The 21,778-nt window shown below is 42.1% G+C and overlaps 1 protein-coding gene across 2 annotated transcripts in view; it reads right to left on the bottom strand.

The window, feature by feature from the left end:
- prkcz (protein kinase C, zeta) overlaps window positions 1-21,778 on the bottom strand; it is a 466,471-nt gene that overhangs the window by 381,331 nt on the left and 63,362 nt on the right. For both annotated transcript variants that reach the window (XM_078238768.1, XM_078238769.1), the window contains exon 3: window positions 5,690-5,779. In XM_078238768.1, the coding sequence (XP_078094894.1) occupies window positions 5,690-5,779 (90 nt within the window). The remainder of the gene's footprint in view (window positions 1-5,689; window positions 5,780-21,778) is intronic.

The raw sequence follows: 21,778 nt of genomic DNA, 5'->3' as shown, positions 1-21,778 counted from the left end.
TCTTTAAAAATAGTTCATATGGAAAAGCTTTGAAAAAAGCATTCAATTCAAACAGTATTAAGCAGCCATGCATGAAAAGATGTCAGTTCTACCCAGTGTGTTAAAATACAGCCTTATTCAATAACTTACTTTAAAATGAAGAATTTTGCAGAGTTTGTTAAAAATGTATGAAAGTAAATGAAACCAGAGATGAACAAGAGTCAAAATTAAACTGTCTCTGCCACTTCCCAATTTACTACCCTCCAGTGTTCAAGATGATTTTTGTTTGGGTATGGCTCCACAGTACCAGCAAGTCTCCAGTGCCTCCTAAAAGTATTATGAATGAACCAAATCAGTATGTGTCAGTGGGTTATTTTATCATAGTTGCATCAAAAATGAGCTGCCCCATCAATGTGTTTAGGGTAAGGGAATCAACTGAAGTGTTCTTGGCTGAGATCAGTTAGGGACATAGGGATTAGGAACAGAAGTAGGCAAGTTCAGCCCTTCGAGCCTGCTCTGCCATTCAATCAGATCATGGCTGATCTCTCCCTGGTCTAAAATCCACCTCCCCACCTATTCCCTATATTCCTCTTTCACTTCTTTGATTAGAAATAGGTCTATCTCCTTCTTGAAACCATTCAATGATTCAGACCCCACCACGCTATGGGGCAGTGAGTTCCACAGATTCACCACCCTCTGCAAGTAGTAGTTCCTCTTCTTCTCAGTTTTAAATTTACCACCTCACAGCCTATACCGGTAACCTCTTGTTCTAGATTTCCCCATAAGAGGAAACATTTGGGATACCTTTATCAATCCCTTTTAAAATTTTATATATCTCGATCAGATCTCCTCCCAGCCTTCTAAACACCAGCAAGTACAAGCCCAAACTGTTTAATTGCAGGTCCCCTAGCAGAGATATTTGAATCATCGACAGCCAGATGATTTGGCTGATGGAGGGTGGCAAATGTTGTGCCTTTATTTAAGAAGGGCTGCAGGGAAAAGCTGGGAACTACAGACCGCTGAGGCTAACATCTGTAGTGGGCAAGTTGTTAAAAGGTATTCTGAAAGACAGGATCTACAGGCATTTATAAAGTCAAGGACTGATTAGGGACAGTCAGCATGGCTTTGAGAGTGGAAAATCATGTCTCATGAATTTGATTGAGTTTTTTGATGGGGTAGATGAGCGCATGCAGTTGATTGTCTACTTGGACATTAGCAAAGCTGCATGGTAGGTTCTTGCATAAGGTTAAATCTCACCGGATCCAGGGTGAGGTAGCCAACTGGATACAAAATTGGCTTGATGACAGAAGACAGAGGGTGGTTGTGGAGGGTTGTTTTTCAAACGGAAGGCCTGTGACCAGTGGTGTGCCTCAGGGATCGATGCTGGTTCCATTATAATTTGTCATTTATATCAATGATTTGGATGAGAATTTAGGAGGCATGGTTAGTACGTTTGCATACGACACCAAGATTGGTAGCATCGTGGACAGTGAAGGTTATCTAGGATTGTAATGGGATCTTGATCAATTGGGCCAGTGGGCTGATGAATGGCAGATGGAGTTTAATTTAGATAAATCCGAGGTGATGCATTTTGGTAGATCAAACTAGGGTAGGACTTACTCAGTTAATGGAAGGGCATCAGGGAGAGTTATAGAACAAAGAGATCTAGGGATACAGGTTCATAGCTCCTTGAAAGTGGGGACCAAGGTGGACAGAGTGGTGAAGAAAGCATTCGACATGCTTGCTAGAACATTGAATACAGGAGTTAGGATATCTTGTTGAAATTGTACAAGATATTAGTAAGGCCACACTTGGAATACTGTGTACAGTTCTGGTCACCCTATTATAGAAAGGATATTTTTAAACTTCTGGGACTTGATGGTTTGAGCTATAAGGAGAGGCTGGAAAGACTGGGACTTTTTTCCCTGGAGCATAGGAGACTTAGGGGTGATCTAATAGAGGTCTATAAAGTAATGAGGGGCATAGATCAGCTAGATAGTCAACATCGTTTTCCAAAGGTAGGGGAGTCTAAAACTAGAGGGCATAGGTTTAAGGTGAAAGGAGAGAGATACAAAATGGTCCAGAGGGGCAACTGTTTCACACAGAGGGTGATGAGTGTCTGGAACAAGCTGCCAGAGTTAGTGGTAGAGGTGGATACAACTTTGACTTTTAAAAAGCATTTAGGCAGTTACATGGGTAGGATGGTAAGGTGGGTGTAGAGGGATATGGGCCAAATGCAGACAATTGGGACTAGCTTAGTGGTTAAAAAAAAGGGTGGCATGGACATGTTGGACCAAAGGGCCTGTTTCCATGCTGTAAACCTTTATGACTCTACTCATACATCAATCCCTTCATCTTTGGAATCAATGTAGTGATTCACTCCTCTGAACTGTGTTCAATGCCATCACATCCTTCCTCAAATAACAAGACCAAAACTGGACACAATACTCCAGATGTGGTCTTACCCTATACAATTGCAACAACACTTCTCTCTACTTTTATACTCCAGTCCTTTTGCAATAAATGCCAACATCCCAATTGCCTTTAACATAGAAACATAGAAACCCGACAGTGCAGAAGGAGGCCATTCGGCCCATCGAGTCTGCACCGACCACAATCCCACCCAGGCCCTACCCCCACATATTTTACCCGCTAATCCCTCTAACCTACGCATCCCAGGACTCTAAGGGACAATTTTTAACCTGGCCAATCAACCTAACCCGCACATCTTTGGACTGTGGGAGGAAACCGGAGCACCCGGAGGAAACCCACGCAGACACCAGGAGAATGTGCAAACTCCACACAGACAGTGACCCGAATTGTCTGTTTATTACATGCTGCATAATGACTTTCTGCAAATCTTGAACATAGACACCCAGATCCCTTTGCCCGGACACATTTTGAATCTGCTTTCCATTTAGGTAATAATTTGTCTTTTTTTTTGCCAAAATGGATAACCTCACACTTATCCTCATTAAACTCTATCTGCCAAATTTTGGCCCATCCTCCTAGCCTATCTATATCCATCTGTAAAAACATTATATCCTCTTCCCACCTATTTTGGTATCATCCACAAATTTTGCTATGTTACACACTGTCCCTGCTTGAGATCATTTACATAGATTGTAAACAGTTACGGCCCGAGGACTGACCCCTGCGGCACCCTGCTAGTTACAACTCACCAGCCAAAGAAGGACCCATTTATCCCGATCCTCCGTTTTCTGTCAGTCAGCCAATGTTCAATCCAATCTAGTACTCTACCCCTATTACCCTGTGATCTCACCTTCTGGATCAATCTTTTATGTAGCAACTTGTCAAACGCCTTGCACATCCATAGGGTCTCCACCATGCACCTTGCTGGTTACGTCCTCAAAAGAACTCAAGCAAGTTTATGAAGCGTAACTTTCCCTTCATAAAACCATGCTGACAATTCTCAGTGACCTCCTCTTTGATGATTGATTCCAACAACTTCCCCACCAGAGGTCAAACTAACTTGCCTGTAATTTCTTACTTTTTGCCTCTCCCTTTTTGAATTGGGGTATCATATTAGCATGTTTCCAATCCACCTGGACCTTATCAGTTAATGCTGCACAAACCAAGAATCAGACTTGGAACCTTCTAGCTAAAATCTTAGGGTGCATAAAGTAATAAGTTAACTCTAAGCCACATGAGGAAACTTAACAAAACAGTGTTAAGGAAATAGAACAGTGTGAAGTTGGAATATATACACAAATAAAATGCTAATTGGGCTAAAAATGTAATAATTTGGTGCAAATGAGCTTTTTATAAATATGGAAATCTTCTCACAGAAGGAATAGTCAAATTAATGAAGCTTTAATGAAACAAAAATTTACCCATGGAATGTCTTGCCTACAGACTAAAGTATGCCTTCAAAATCCAAGATGTTTCCAGGGAAGCTTTCATAATGCACACGCACATACACCACCCTGCTCTTACCCCCCACGTCAGGCATGGAGCTCCCAACTCTCCAAAAAAAGTGACTGAGTGGGAGGAATGCAGTGCAGAACGCACAGATAAGACAGGCACAGATGACTCCTTTATTCTCATTGTTAGGACACTTAGATATTTTTGAGAAAATTCTGTGCAATTATGCCATAACTGAAACTATTTTAGACTTAGTGTCTTACCCTCTCTTAGGCTAAGACATTAAATCCTGGGACACAACATCAGTCACTAAACTTATATAGCTGTGTGGCTTGATGTTAGCGAAGACAATCTCAGGAACAGTGAATTAATCAAATCTCAAAGAATATTTTCCTTCTTCTATCAAACCCTCAATTCAATTAATTTCTTTTCTCTAAGCCCCTTCTTACACTCAAAACTTCAGTCAAACCCTTGAAGTTATGAGATTCTATTAGGACACAGTAAAGCAGAAATAAACTTAAAAGTAATCTTTTTTAAAACCTTATCTGCAGTTTTAATACTCATTTCAAAACAGAAATCAAAATTTAATGTTGTGATTCCAGGTCCAATAATCTCAGGACTCTTGACGTCACTGATTGGCAGACCCAGCAGAGAAAGCTGGCATCAGATCAGATGAATGAGAATGCCCAGCAAGTTAGCACTGTTTATTTTTGTTAGATTGTGGAGCAAAAGGCGCACGAGTGCTCCTCTCAGTCCCAAAAGAAAATGTTGTCAACTCTGGCCATACCATTACCTGATTTAATAAACGGAAATGAGGCCATGGGGTTTATATACAGCCCTACCACAGCCACATTCATGTTAGGGGCACTGATATTTTAGCTAAATGACCAAGTTGAATAAAGTTTAATTTTAGTTCAATACCTTTGTGACAATAATGTGACATGTAGAATATTAATCTGTAATTTCAGTTATTAAATATGTATTGAACTTCTTTAAAATATTTTTTAAAGCAAGCCAACACTGGCTTAAGATGGCTGCCTGACATGTCTGGTACGTGTGAATTACAATTAGGACATGCCACGTCAACATCCTATGGAATTTCCCATCTGTTAATGCCAAGAATTATTTCAGAGATGAACGGAAATAAACATTAATTAATGAAATAAACATTAATTAACATTAATAAACAATAATAACCATTTTCAAATGTTTATTATTAAAACACTGAAGCTACTAAAAGCAGTCGAGAAGAAATCTGCCAATAGAGCAGTAATGTCATCTGACTCTCTCTGCTTTCATGTTCAGAGCCCTATCTCTACTACATTGTGGAATATATCAAAGAAATAGAGAGTTTTAATCAAAAGAATCTTCAGGTGCAATATCATTAACTTTTGGAAAAGACGGATTATGTTTCAAAAGTCTCCTGTAATTGCAGTTTACATCGGCCTCAATCCCAATGGAATTTCAAGACCACCATGGAAAAAATCTGCCTCAGCCACAAACACCAGTGAAAGACTCAGTGAGCTCTCTTCTTTGCAATTAGCGGTTAGGCAGTTATTGAATTAACACCTCCATCCTTTTAAGTTGCAAACAAAACCATACTGTTACAACAATCAAGGAATGGGAAAGAAAGGACAAATCCTGCATCACCTGTCTTAACACCATCTATACTTAGAATATTCATTTATACTTACAATATATATGATTATATATGCTGGAAAACTGTAGCCCCAGTACAAATCATGGGGGAATTTCACTTGTCACATTCTGTCAAGTACATCATTTAAGTTTTCAGAGATGCTTAATACTGCAATAAACTACCAACCATGTAAATTGAGGCCCGATTCTCCATTCTGGTTATACAGACGAAATGCTTCCTCTAGCTCCATGTGGGATGAAACAGTGCATGGATCTCCTATAAACAAAAAATGGAACCAATTAGTGGGGCTTCTATGACCTCAGAATACAGGAACATTTTATTTCCTACAATAACAATCTATGAAACCTACCTTTTTCACATCTTAAATCCAAAGTATTCTCCACCCAACCACCCTGGATTAAATGATTATACTACTTCTACTGGAACAGATTAACAAAATAATTTGCCAGGTTGCAGAGTTTTGATTGGTTGAAAAGGGAAAGACCCTTTATAAATCCTCTACTTGTCCAACAGAAATTACTGACTCACCACAGATGTGGTGAAGATGACATTGTTTTAACAGCATGCACTTAATTTTGGTAGAAAACTCCTCACGTACACTCATACATTCCAGATAATGCACTTCACATGTTGGTTTACTTCAGAAACAGCTATGGCCAGTGGCAAAATAAGTCAAGTTCTGTTGCCTTTTACTTCTGTTTAATAAAAGAAGTTATCTGTAGATATGGACTGCCTCAATATGTAAATAGCGACAGAGGAACACACTTTACAGGAAATGTAGTAAAGGAATTGTGTAAAGCATTGGACATCAAACAGAAACTGCACTGCCCGTACCATCCACAATCCTCAGGAATTGTGGAAAGGTATAATGGCACACTGAGGACCAAACTTGCAAAACTATGCAATGAGACAGGAAAGAAGCGGCCAGATGCATTACCTCTGGTATTAATGAGTATGTAGAACATAGAACATAGAACATAGAACATTACAGCGCAGAACAGGCCCTTCGGCCCACGATGTTGCACCGACCAGTTAAAAAAAAAAACTGTGACCCTCCAACCTAAACCAATTTCTTTTCGTCCATGAACCTATCTACGGATCTCTTAAACGCCCCCAAACTAGGCGCATTTACTACTGATGCTGGCAGGGCATTCCAATCCCTCACCACCCTCTGGGTAAAGAACCTACCCCTGACATCGGTTCTATAACTACCCCCCCTCAATTTAAAGCCATGCCCCCTCGTGCTGGATTTCTCCATCAGAGGAAAAAGGCTATCACTATCCACCCTATCTAAACCTCTAATCATCTTATATGTTTCAATAAGATCCCCTCTTAGCCGCCGCCTTTCCAGCGAAAACAATCCCAAATCCCTCAGCCTCTCCTCATAGGATCTCCCCTCCATACCAGGCAACATCCTGGTAAACCTCCTCTGCACCCTCTCCAAAGCCTCCACATCCTTCCTGTAATGTGGGGACCAGAACTGCACACAGTACTCCAAGTGCGGCCGCACCAGAGTTGTGTACAGTTGCAACATAACGCTACGACTCCTAAATTCAATCCCCCTACCAATAAACGCCAAGACACCATATGCCTTCTTAACAACCTTATCTACTTGATTCCCAACTTTCAGGGATCTATGCACACATACACCTAGATCCCTCTGCTCCTCCACACTATTCAAAGTCCTCCCGTTAGCCCTATACTCAACACAACTGTTATTCCTACCAAAGTGAATTACCTCACACTTCTCCGCATTAAACTCCATCCGCCACCTCTCGGCCCAACTTTGCAACCTGTCTAAGTCTTCCTGCAGACTACGACACCCTTCCTCACTGTCTACCACACCACCGACTTTGGTGTCATCAGCAAATTTGCTAATCCACCCAACTATACCCTCATCCAGATCATTAATAAATATTACAAACAGCAGTGGCCCCAAAACAGATCCCTGAGGTACACCACTTGTAACCGCACTCCATGATGAATATTTACTATCAACCACCACCCTCTGTTTCCTATCCGCTAGCCAATTCCTGATCCAATTTCCTAGATCACCCCCAATCCCATACATCTGCATTTTCTGCAGAAGCCTACCATGGTGAACCTTATCAAACGCCTTACTAAAATCCATATATACCACGTCCACTGCCTTGCCCCCATCCACCTCCTTGGTCACTTTCTCAAAAAACTCAATAAGGTTAGTAAGGCACGACCTACCTGCCACAAAACCATGCTGACTATCACCTATCAATTCATTACTCTCCAAATAACTATAAATCCTATCCCTTATAATTTTTTCCAACATCTTGCCGACAACAGAAGTGAGACTCACCGGTCTATAATTCCCGGGGAAGTCTCTGTTCCCCTTCTTAAACAATGGGACAACATTCGCTAACCTCCAATCTTCTGGTACTATACCAGAGGCCAACGACGACCTGAAGATCAGAGCCAGAGGCGCTGCAATCACTTCTCTTGCCTCCCAGAGAATCCTTGGATAAATCCCATCCGGACCAGGGGATTTATCTATTTTCAGACCCTCCAGAATATCCTGCACATCCTCCTTATCAACTGTAATACTGTCTATTCTACTCCCTTGCAACCCAGTGTCCTCCTCAGCTATATTCATGTCCCCTTGCGTGAACACCGAAGAGAAATATTGGTTCAATGCTTCACCAATCTCCTCCGGTTCCACACATAACTTCCCTCTGCCATCTATAACTGGCCCTAAACTTGCCCTAACCAACCTTCTGTTCTTGACATACCTATAGAACGCCTTAGGATTCTCTTTAACCCTATCCGCCAAAGTCTTCTCATGTCCCCTTTTAGCCCTTCTAAGCTCGCTCTTCAACTCCCTCTTAGCCAATCTAAAGCTTTCTAGTGCACTACCCGAGTGCTCACGTCTCATCCGAACATAAGCCTCCTTTTTCTTTTTAACCAACAAAGAAACTTTTTTGGTGCACCACGGTTCCCTAGCCCTACCAATTCCTCCTTGCCTGACAGGGACATACCTATCACAGACTCGCAGTAGCTGCTCCTTGAAAAAACTCCACATGTCGGACGTTCCCAGTCCCTGTAATCTCCTAGTCCAACCTATGTTTCCTAATTCTCTCCTAATAGCCTCATAATTACCCTTCCCCCAGCTAAAACCACTGGCCCGAGGTTCATGCCTATCCCTTTCCATCACTAAGGTGAACGTAACCGAATTGTGGTCACTATCACCAAAATGCACACCAACTTCCAAGTCTAGCACCTGGTCTGGCTCATTTCCCAGCACCAGATCCAATATAGCCTCACCTCTAGTTGGCCTGTCTACATACTGAGTCAAAAAACCTTCCTGCACGCTTTGAACAAAAACTGACCCCTCTAACGAGCTAGAGCTATAACAATTCCAGTCAATATTAGTCAAGTTAAAATCCCCCATAACAATTGCCCTATTACTTTCACTCCTAAGCAGGATTGACTCCGCAATCCTTTCCTCAACCTCTCTAGAACTTTTAGGAGGTCTATAAAAGACTCCCAACAGGGTGACCTCTCCTCTCCTATTTCTAATCTCCGCCCATACTACCTCAACAGATAAGTCCTCATCAAACCTCCTCTCTGACACTGTGATACAATCTCTGACCAATAATGCTACCCCTCCCCCTCTTCTACCTCCTTCCCTACTTCGACTAAAACATTTGAACCCCGGGACCTGCAGCATCCATTCCTGCCCCTGCTCTATCCATGTCTCTGAAATAGCCACAACATCGAAGTCCCAGGTACTGATCCACGCTGCAAGTTCACCCACTTTATTGCGAATACTCCTGGCATTGAAGTATACACATTTCAAACCCTGCTCCACCCCACCTCTGCAATGCCGTGCATTGCAGTCCCCATCCATGCATCCCTCACTTTCAGCCCCACTACTCAGGATCCCTCCCCCCCCCCGAATCAGTTTAAACCTCCCTGCATGGCCTTAGCAAATTTACCCCCCAGGATATTGGTCCCCTTCTGATTAAGGTGTAGACCATCCTTCTCATAGAGGTCACACCTTCCCCAGTACGAGCCCCAATTGCTTAAGTACCTGAACCCCTCCCTCCTGCACCATCCCCTCAGCCATGAATTCAAACCTTCCCTCTCCCTATTCCTCTCTAAACTATCCCGTGGTACAGGCAAGAGTCCAGAGATAACCACTCTGTCAGTCTTGGCCTTTAGTTTCCACCCCAACTCCATAAATCCCTGCCTAATATCCCCTTCCCCTATCCTCCCTATGTCGTGTGTCCCCACATGTACAATAACTTGTGGTTTATCTCCCTCCCCCCTAAGAGTCCTGAATACCCTGTCAGACACATCCCGGACCCCAGCCCCTGGTAGGCAACACACCAACCCTGAGTCCCTACCTTTAGTTCCGACCCTCCTATCTGTCCCCTTAATTGTGGAGTCCCCAATCACAAGGCCCAGTCTTTTACAGCCCCTAACCACCTGAGCTTTCTCACTCGGCTCACCCCCAGAGATCTGCTCTCTATGCTCAGTTGATTCCTCCTCAACTGTAGCCTCCAGCACCGAAAACCTATTATGGAGGGGAACCGCCCCAGGGGATTGTCCCGCACGTTTATGAAGCTTGGTGTCCTCCCCATCCCCAACTCCTACCGTGCGGGCCCAGGGAGCGGTGTCTGAACCCCAGGGTGGGGGAGATTGGGGAAAGAGGACCCCCCCGCCTGACGCGGTTTCCTCGCTCCCAGCTCCCGAAGCCCGAGCACTAGGCCTCACAGCGCGACCTTGGCGAATGACAACTCACCAAAAGATAGGTCTAAGCCCATATGAAATCCTGATGGGAAGACCTATGAGCACTGGAATAAACCCTAACTGGAACCAACAATCAGTTAATCTACATGAAGTAATAAAGAGGTACAATATTGACTTACGCTAATGAAAAATTTGAGATCCATTCACACACAGGTTAAAGAAGCTCAACCCCTACTGAACAACAAACCCTGTCACCAGATAAAACCAAGAGACTGGGTCCTGTCAAAGATCTCAAGATGTGGACCCATAGGTACACGGTACCTACTCTTGCAACTCGGTCAACGTTGTCTACCTGATACGCTGCAGGAAAGGATGTCCCGAGGCATGGTACATTGGGGAAACCATGCAGACGCTACGACAACGGATGAATGAACACCGCTCGACAATCACCAGGCAAAACTGTTCTCTTCCTGTGGGGGAGCACTTCAGCAGTCACGGGCATTCAGCCTTGGATCTTCAGGTAAGCGTTCTCCAAGGCGGCCTTCACGACAGCGCAGAGTCGCTGAGCAGAAACTGATAGCCAAGTTCCGCACACATGAGGACGGCCTAAACCGGGATGTTGGATTTATGTCACATTATCAGTAACCCCCACAGCTTGCCTCCTGGGCTTGTAGAATCTCACTAGCTGTTCTGTCTGGAGACAATACACATCTCTTTAACCTGTGTTGAATGCTCCCTCCACCCACATTATCTGTACCTTTAAGACCTGGCTGGCTGTAGAGATTTGCATTCTAATTAGTATTCTGTAACTTGATTTCTGTGTCTGTGCACTGTTGGAGAACAGATATCCACCCCATCTGACGAAGGAGCTGTGCTCCGAAAGCTTATGGTATTTGCTACCAAATAAACCTGTTGGACTTTAACCTGGTGTTGTGAGACTTCTTAAAGATCTCAAGAACAGGACTCTCAACTTGTACACCTGTAATTGTGTCACCTGTTCTAAATGTTACTATTATTGTAAAATATGACCTGTTTACCCAAATGGTGTAACATCATAAGATCAAATGAAACTGGAAAATATAAGAAACAAAAGGGAGTTGGGAACCATTCTGGGAGGAGCAGGGACAGGAATAGGAGCTTTTAATGCAATGGATTTGGAAACCTTACTAAACAAAACACAAAAGGTGCGATCATTGATAGGAGAAGGATACAAGATTGGATCAAAACTGACAGATGTACCAAGCTACATCTTATAGATTGGTACTCAGATAAGATGCATCGGAAATAAATAAAGGGAGTAGGTGAAGAACAGGAAAACGGCGTCACTGTCGCAAGCACTGCTGCCTCACAGCACCAGGGACCCGGGTTCAATTCCGGCTTCAGGTCACTGTCTGTGTGGAGTTTACACATTCTCCCAGTGTCTGCGTGGCTTTCCTCCGAGTGCTGATGTTTCCTCCCATAATCCAAAGATGTGCAGGTTTGGTGGATTGGCCATGATAATCCCCCTGACACTAAGGGGCAATTTAACAGGGTATATACGTGGGATTACAGGGATAGGGCCTCAACGGGATTATTATTGGTGCAGGCTCAATGGGCCAAATAGCCGCCTTCTGCACTGTGGGATTTCTAGATATTTGTATTTGTGTTCATGAAAATTCTAGTCGAAAACAGAATAACACATTCTGTCAGAGAAAATAAATCATACAAGAATTCTTAAAAGCAAGACTAGAAAGATATGCCTCTACTGGCCGAGGATGAGGTGCTTAATTTAACTTTACCAATCCTCAATTGCAAATTGAACCAGGACTAAAAATACTCAACACGTGATACCTCTGGATGCAAAATTTACTATGCAAGTTGCGAATGTTACAAAAGCTCAGGCATGGTATGTATTTGTAGTTCTACCTCACTTGTCTGGAGAAACCTTTTGGACCCCTGAGTTTAAAGGAAATTGGATTGATGAGAAAAATAATACTCAAATGGGAAAAGACTGCGTGAAATGGCCCAACTATATGGTGTGTCCTGTACATTCTCCTGTATATAAACCATGTAGTTTTAATCACTCTGAAGGAAATTGTTTGTGGACTCGGGTAATATGTCCCCAGGCCACTGTCCATGAAATTGGACAAAATAAAGCCTGCATCACCAGCTCACATGAAGTATACATGGATGGGCAACGACAAGAACCCCCATAGATGAATGTTGTGATGAAATATGCACTATTTTTGACACCTTTGATGAGCAAGCTTGCCAGCTTGGTGGGTGGAGGAATGTCGAGCTCGATTGCCAAGTTGCTCAGATTGAAATGTTACCACCAATGGTGAACCAAGAAAGACTGCAGATATTTCCCAAGAACAATGCAAAGATCAACGAAGCCTTGCAACAAAGAGGAAACAATTAATTGAGCTATAATTATTAACTCACAAAATGGAATTTATACATTTGCTTGATGAAATATCCTCACTGACGGTACATCACTGGCGGGATATTTTTAAGGGATGGCCCCCAAAGGCCTCCACTATATTATTCTTGCTTGTACATCCTATTGTAATGATGATAGCAACTGGATTATTACTAATTTTTATCTTAACCTTATGCTGTAAAGTTTGACACCTCAAACTCAGCAATGATATTAAGTGAATATTATTAAGGAACTAAATAAGTAAAGCTGTGCTTGTAAAGCACAAAAGGAGGGACTGAGAAAATAGAATATAAATAAAGGGCTAACTAAGAAACATGGGTTAGCATGGCTTGACAGAGGTTAGAGAGGAGAGCATGACTCGAATAAAATTAAGGCATACAAAGAATGGAATGCTCTGGAGGAAAAAAAGCTACAACCACATAAGTAATTTAATTATGGGTGTAATTGTATTCTGGTAAAGACCTACTGGGTAAACAAGGTAGGAAATCCATTGCATCGAGGAATGTGATTAGATCTGTACAGAATTGAATATACTCATATGATCTGTATAAAAGACGGCTGTAACAGGACAGCTTTGAGCATATGAGATGGCAGGAGAAATAGCAAATGCACTAGTGGTAATTTACCAAGATTCGCTGGACTCTGGGATGGTTCCCGCAGATTGGAAAACAGCAAATGTGACGCCACTGTTTAAAAAAGTAGGTAGACAAAAGGCCGGTAACTATAGGCCGGATAGCTTAACTTCTGTACTAGGGAAAATGCTTGAATCTATCATCACGAAAGAAATAGCGAGACATCTGGATATAAATTGTTCCATTGGTAAGACACAGCATGGGTTCATGAAGGGCAGGTCATGTTTGACTAATTTGGTGGAATTCTTTGAGAACATTACATGTGCAGTGGACAATGGGGAACCTGGTGTATCTGGATTTCCAGAAGGCATTTGACATGGTGCTGCACAAAAGACTGCTACATAAGATAAAGGTGCACAGTGTTACAGGTAATGTATTAGCATGGATAGAGGATTGGTTAACTAACAGAAAGCAAAGAGTGGAGGACTAGTGGTGTGCCTCAGGGATCAGTGTTGGGACCGCAATTGTTTACGATTTACATAGATGATTTGGAGTTGGGGACCAAGTGTAGTGTGTGAAAATTCGCAGATGACACTAAGATGGGTGGAAGAGCAAAGTGTGCAGAGGATGCTGAAAGTCTGCAAAGGGATACAGATAATCTAAGTGAGTGGGCAAGGGTCTGGCAGATGGAGTACAATGTTGGTAAATGTGAGGTCATCCATTTTGGTAGGAATAACAGCAAAATGGACTATTATTTAAATGGTAATAAATTACAGCAGAGGGACCTGGGTGTCCTTGTGCAGGAATCTCAGAGTTGGTTTGCAGGTGCAGCAGGTAATTAAGAAGGCAAATGGAATTCTGTCCTTCATTGCTAGAGGGATAGAGTTTAAAAACAGCGAGATTATGTTGCAGCTATATAAGGTGCTGGTGAGGCCACACCTGGAGTACTATGCACAGTTTTGGTCTCCTTACTTGAGAAAGGATATACTGGCACTGGATGGGGTGCAGAGGAAATTCACTAGGTTGATTCTGGAGTTGAGGGGGTTGGCTTATGAGGAAACACCGAGTAGGCTGGGGCTATACTCATTGGAATTCAGAAGAATGAGGGGAGATCTTATAGAAACATACAAGATTATGAAGGGAATAGATAAGATAGAAGCAGGGAAGTTGTTTCCACTGGTGGGTGAAACTAGAACTCGGGGGTATAGCCTCAAAATAAGGGGAAGCAGATTTAGGACTGGGTTGAGGAGGAACTTCTTCGCACAAAGGGTTGTGAATCTGTGGAATTCCCTGCCCAGTGAAGCAGTTGAGGCTACCTCGTTGAATGTTTTTAAGGCAAGGATAGATAAATTTTTGAACAGTAAAGGAATTAAGGGTTATGGTGAGCCAGCGGGTAAGTGGAGCTGAGTCCACTAAAAGATCAGCCATGATCTTATTGAATGACAGAGCAGGCTCGAGGGGCTAGATGGCCTACTCCTGCTCCTAGTTCTTATGTTCTTATGTTTCTTATATCCTTCTGACCACTCCCAATGGCCATTTTAAGAGCAAAATAAAGTAATATTGTGTGTATTCGCCGCGATGTAGGTTGTTGTTTAAAAATGTTCTTTAACAAGCCCTTATTTGGAACTTGATACTACTGATTGATGTGTCAAATCATTACAATGTCCCAAACCCCAATCCCAAAATCTGCACGACCATCCAATCTGCAAAATCTTAAGTGTAAGGAAAAACAGCAGTATTTCACTGAGCTGATGAGTACTGCATTTTCCATAACCTAGCAGGTCTGAATTGTTACTTAATAGTACAGCTTGATGTAACTTTATATTGACTTTTCATGGCATACAAACATCATAAATGTGAACAGGAAAGGAGGGCTGTGGTTTAAACTATATCCTGCCTCTCTTATTGTTGACTTAATTTTTTGCATTTCTTTTCCCATCATTACTTTGTGTCTTGTAGCTTCTCCAGCAAAATATATCATATAGACCTGCTCTGAGGTCTCAGTAAATGGTGCTGTATTGTCAACTCCGCAATGACTAGATAACCGATTTCCCCTCCAATAGATTTATTTATGTTCACCAATCCTTTCAGTGGCATAGTTAAAACAAGAAGCCTATATCATACTCTTCAATAACACAGCATGTAGCAGCTGCAGTGCATCAGACCATTACATCACTTGAGTGAACCATTGACACAAATTTTCACAAATTAATTCAAGTTACATACAAAAGAAAAACTGCAAGGATCGAAATCCAAAATACAAACAAAATGCTGCAAATGAACAGCGCATCTCTAGGCATCTAAAATGGGTTAATATTTCAGCTGGGACCCTTGATCAGAACTGACAGCAGGGAAGGAGATTCTATTTATAGTACTGATTGAAACAACCAGAAGAGAAAACAAACCGGTGTAGAGTTTTTAACAATGGGGCAGCTAATAGATTCAGGAGACTGATATTAAATTTCCAAATGAAAGCAAGAGATCGAAGTTGTTCTAGATTATACAAAACTACAACGTTCGCAGGATTTTATTTTAAATAAAACTACACTTTCAGCATCTTTTATTTGATCTTGAGCATAAAATGATTGTTCTAGCGTGGAATTCCATTATGATATATAGCAATTAACTTATCAAAACTACTTCCAATACAAATATTCATGACAACTTTCGCATAAACAATAAAAGATTTGCAGTTAATGTATACACAGAAAAAAACTAAATAACAAGCAAATTAAAATGAATATTTGATCATTGTTCTTTGAAACTACACTTCGGAATCTGTAATGCATTAAATATGCATTTTCAAATACCTAGCCACAACCATAATAATACATTAAGTTTTGATGATGGTGCAGTTAAAACACTCATCAACTCCCTCATACATTTCATTCTTGCTGGATATACAGATTTAGCATCTATTTCGTCCGTAACCCCAATTAACATTGCTGTGCTACATAATGGGGTTTGTGTATTTGTATTCTTGAAACAAGGCTATGGGCCAAGTGGGATTAGGTGGGCAGGTCAGGGCCTTTCATGCATCGGTGCAGACTCGATAGGCTGAAGGGCCTCTTCTGCGATTCTGTGAAACTGATCAGTCCAAATTTCACATGCATAAAATAGGTATAAAGCATAACTTGAAGAGGTACAGAAAGTGCAAATCAAGTGCAAGGAAAGCAACTAGATTTACAAAATGTATCAACAATCAACAAAATCGAAAAAAACTATTCCTTTCCCATTGAGCTTTGCACTTACCACTAGAAATGAGATCCGTAACAAGCACAAAAACACAATTTACGTTACATTTATTCAGAACATTACCCTGCATTTTTAAAAATAGCTTTACAATGGTTGCCACTGCCTTGAGCTCATGGTTGCCAGATTCACCTGTCAGCTAATGAGACAGGTTTGCGAGCTATAGCAATCAGCATGCATTCGTCCCTTCAACTTTTAGATTTTGGGGGGGAATTGGTAGGAAGACTGGCCAGACAGCGTCAGAACTTGCATTAAAATTTGCCGCATCCCACCATGCAAGTGTGACAGTGGAACATTTGAGAAACTCAAAGTAATTTTCTGGAGTAATAAAAGCATTTAAATTAGTTTGTGTAAAGCATAAAAAGGTAAAGCATGAATTTTCTTATCCTAAGATAGCTTGCCTTAAAAAAGTGTTGCTGTATGCAGGAGGTTGTTTACAACAGATTACATATGAGAAATTAATACGCTAAACAACATCATATTCTTAATACGCATACTTGCAATGTATTCTAAACAGTCACAGAAACTGCCTTAATATTTGTTTATACTGAATGCAAAACACTTTCATTCACATTGCTATGATCCCTGTTGATGTAACTACAGAACGGGAAGGTCCCATGACAACCTTCGCATAAACAATAAAAGATTTAGTTAATGTATACACAGAAAAAACTAAAAAATAAGCAAATTAAAATGAATATTTGATCATTGTTCTTTGAAACTACACTTAGGAATCTGTAATGCATTTTCAAATACCAAACCACAATTATAATAATACATTAATGGAATCCTGGCGCAGAAGTCCATAATTTTTTTTTAAGAAAACATGAATGAACAGACTTATGGGACTGCCAATTATCTTTTAAAAAGTTTGACTATGATACAGGACTCCATCACTCCCACTTATTTTTCCCAAATGTATGCAGATTTTAAGCATGGCAAAGATCACAATATAGATCTTACGTTTTCTGTAAATACACAGACCCTGAAAACCAATAGACTAACTGCAGTCACTCTTGGTTTCCCACTCTGAAACCAAGTGGGAAATGCCAACAAAACTGTTGTGGATTTCTCCTCAAATCCCCCCAAAAGATTATTATACTGTGAGCCAACGAGCCTCTGGCTTCCACGAATGTCTTCTTCTAAACTATGCTTTCCTCAGCCCGTTTTCAACAAGGATCCACTTCCAGGAGTTTCAACTCTCTTTTCAGTATTCCTCTGCCTTGAATTGTCACGTGCATTCAAGCATCACACAATCTCTCAGGTACTCAGCCATGCAGATATCTGGCTTTTCGCTGGCCAACTTCATCAGGTCTGCTTTTCAGCTCTGTCTTTAACTTCAATGAACAGTACCTTGCTCAAATTCCATTTTGTTTTTTTCCCTTTGACTTCAATCTTCCTGGAACTTTTCTTTTCATTCCCAGGATTCAAGAACCATCTGTTCTTTAGTTTATAGGACTCGTTTTATTTCCATTATCTCATTGTCCTGCTTCTGGCAGAGTGCTAGAGCTGCTTCCTCTTGCTGCTAAGCTCCAATTGTTTCCTCTCTTGCTGCTAAGCTGCACTGCCTTGAGTCCCGTTAAAACCAAATTCAAAAGGTCTTTTCAATTTAAAGATGGCCCATCACTAAGCAACAGCCCAGTTCTTCTCGCTTTGCACATCGTAAACTCTCTCAACACAATGCACTCAGTTTGAAATTAAACCAAAACCCCCATACGTGCAAACACATTTCTTTAACATGAATCTTACACAGAAACACTAAATTAAACTCCCTTAAATCTATACTTTATTTCTAATATCCAATATAAATGCAGGTCACTTAAAACATCCTCTATTTCATGACAACATAAACAGTTACAACTGCTAGAAGAATTGCATCATCAATATCTGGCATCAGTGTCAATATGTAGTGGGGGTGGGGGTTTAATAATCTGGAAGTGTACGCAAATGCATGCAAGGCAAGTCCACGCCTGTAATGGGCTTGAACCTGATGATGTTGCTGGGGAGGGGGGCAGTCCAAAGTTGGGTTCTGGTCAACAAGAACTGTGACTCTTGTATCTTGAGCCCCCACCAGCATCCTGGACGGCAAACGCAGGATCAAGATTTTGCCCAGTATCTTAAGTCCAAGTCCTAAGTTTGGGTATTTCGCAAGTCTTACCTTTAGATTACTGTGTGTAACAAAATGGATCAGAGGTTAAATACTGTAGGTGGAATTCTCCCAAAAAGTTTCTAAGTGTCATAACAGACAATGGAGTGATCTGCACCAGTCTCTTCAGCACGCTCCACCACACTGCAATCCTTCAATACTTAATGCATTGAAAGAGCCTCCCCATGAAACATGTCAATATGGAGTGCCCAGGCGTGTGACTCGCCCAAGGTGGCCACAGCTGTGCGCCATTAACAAGGGGGAGCTTATTAATGGCGACAATTGACAATGGTTTCATGGTCGTCAGTGGATTCTTAGTTCCAGATTTTTAAAAATTGAATTCAAATTCCACTATCTGCCATGGCAGAATTCAAACCTGGCTGCCCAGAACATTAGCTGAGTTTCTGGATTAATCGTCTAGCGATAATACCACTGGATCATCATCTCCATTTAGACCTTTCTCAAGTAAGTGCCAAGTTGCCCAGACCAACTTGTCTCTCCCTTGCACATACCCATTGTCTTCTATTGCAGGAGCAATGCCCTCCCGAATCCCCTCTTCTTGATAGCAGTGCATCTCTATATAATATCTCTAACACCCGAACTTAGGACTTGGACTTAAGATACTGGGCAAAATCTTGATCCTGCGTTTGCTGTCCAGGACGCTGGTCGGGGCTCAAGATACAAGAGTCACAGTTCTTGTTGGCCAGAACCCAACTTTGGACTGCCCCCCTCCCCAGCATCATCATCAGGTTCAAGCCCATTACAGGCGTGGACTTGCCTTGCATGCATTTGCATGCACTTCCAGATTATTAAACCCCCACCCCCACTACATATTGACACTGATGCCAGATATTGATGATGCAATTCTTCTAGCAGTTGTAACTGTTTATGTTGTCATGAAATAGAGGATGTTTTATCTGCAACACCCGAAAGTTGGCTGGGACTCCAAGATTCCAGCCCTCCCAGGAACACCTGCCATGGGCACCAAAGGCCGTGGGCACAGAACACAGCTGACCACTTCCACTTCTGATGTGCATCCTGGGGGTCATCTAGACATAGCGGCAGGCCACAGTAAAATTAAGTTCTAAGGTCATCAAGAAGGTATGGGTGAATGCAGACACTGTAGTTAGGGATAGAATGCGCTGCAAATAATAACAATTAAAGATTCTTGCACCCACAGCTATGACTCCTGCCTGTGACCCGCCTCCCACAGGGGGCTTGCATCCCATCCACACCAGTATTGGCATGGAGTGTCGTAGAACGCAGGAGATGTCCTTTGGCTCACTGAGTCTGCACTGACAATAACTACGACTGAAGTCGTGCAAATCCATTCTCCCAGCACCTGTGCCATGTCCCTGGATTCCATGGTACTCCCAAGTGCTCAAACAAATACGTTGTAAGGTAACCGGTCCCGACTGCCATCCGATTCAAACGTTTATTAGGATAGCCATAGGCTACTAAGTGAACGGATTTCCTTTCTTGTCAAATCATCCAGCAAAAACTCATGCACCGCAAGTATGGTCATTAGTTAAAAGAACTTAATTTTTCTTCACTTGAATGGTACAAACTCAATATTTTGCTCCAGTCCTAATATGCTGCATCTGTATAGGCATGTTTCTGCATTTGCTTGATACAAAGTTCTTAGTAGGAACAAAAGGACACAGGTGAGATAAGAGGAGGATTGCTGTTTCCACCAAGATAGAGAGAGACATCTTACTCTCTCTAGAAAAACTTTACTACAGTCAGACTGTTATTGCTTCTACTGCTAACTGTCTACCACTATCTGAGTCATGTAACCAGAGCAACACCTATTCCAAAGATATCACCTTCCTCTTCTGAGGGTTAAATCTGATAGGCTCAGGACTGCACATCTATTAGGATTGAGGTTCATATCAGCAGTGACTAATGTGTGGGTGGCACTGCCAATACAGAGATGCGAGCAGCTGTCAGCACAGAATTTCAGTCTGGCATTGGGCTTGATTTCTGCTCTGCAAAGGACACGATTACACGTGGGCCGAATGCTGTCCAAGCAGTCCCAACTCTCAAAAGATTTCATCAGACCTCTTGAAAGTGTTCAACACTAGGTTCCCACTATTTTTCCAGCCAGTGGACCAAACCATGCCGTACGTAACATCTTAAAACAACAAAGATGCATGGTAACTCCAGTTTGATTTGGGAACTCCAGGAAACTGGTGTCCTGGACAAATACATATACAGGAGATTTGTTCAGCTAGAGGAGCTCGAGCTTCAGGTTTCAGGGCTTGATCAGCAGCTGGCATCAATGCAAAGCATTTGCAAGGCAAAGAAAAAGGTTAGAACCCGTTTTGGATGTGGTCACCCCGTATTCCATAACTAAGATTGTGCAGACAGAGGAAATAGGGTGACCACCAGGCAGTCAAGGAGAGCCAGGAGTTACTGAGCACATCTTGCTCTATAAACAGCAAGTGGTGATCCCTCTGAGGAATGTAACAGAGATAAGCCCATGATATCACAGCTAATTCAGCTGTACAGTGGGGGCAGGAGGAAGTTTGGCAAAGTGATAGTGTTACGGGATTCTGTAGTCGTCAGGGGAAATGTTTCTGCAACTGCGGAGGTGGGGTGGGAGTGAACATCCATATCAGTACCAACAACTTATGTAGAAAGAGGGATGAGGTGCTGTAGGCAGATTTTTGAGAAGTAGAGAAAAAAAACTGGCAGGACCTCAAAGAGCTAGAAATCTCCATATTATTCCCAGTGTCAAGCAGCAGTGGGTATAAAAGTAGGGGAAAAAAAGAGCTGATAAATGCAAGTGGGTAGGAAAGGAATTTACAGGATTATGGCCAGTATTTATTGCCCATCCCTAGTTGCCCAAGGTACCTACAAGGTAGTAGTGAGCTGCCTTCTTGAACTGCTGCAGTCACTGTGGTATATAGGTACATTGAGGTCGATGTACAGTGTCATTAGGGAAGAAATTCCAGGATTTTGACCCAGCGACAGTGAGGGAACAGCAATATATTTCCAAGTCAGGATGGTGAGCAACTTGGAGGGAAAACTCAGGTGCTGGTGTTCCCATGTACCTGCTGCTCTGCTTCTCTTAATTGATTTTAATTTCTGCGCTTTGCAAATTCTGCCTGATTATCAACCTGACATCCATCACA

Source organism: Mustelus asterias, chromosome 22 (assembly GCF_964213995.1).
Source record: "Mustelus asterias chromosome 22, sMusAst1.hap1.1, whole genome shotgun sequence".
NCBI classification, from domain to species: Eukaryota; Metazoa; Chordata; class Chondrichthyes; order Carcharhiniformes; family Triakidae; genus Mustelus; species Mustelus asterias.
This window is presented reverse-complemented; position numbering and strand designations above follow the sequence as displayed.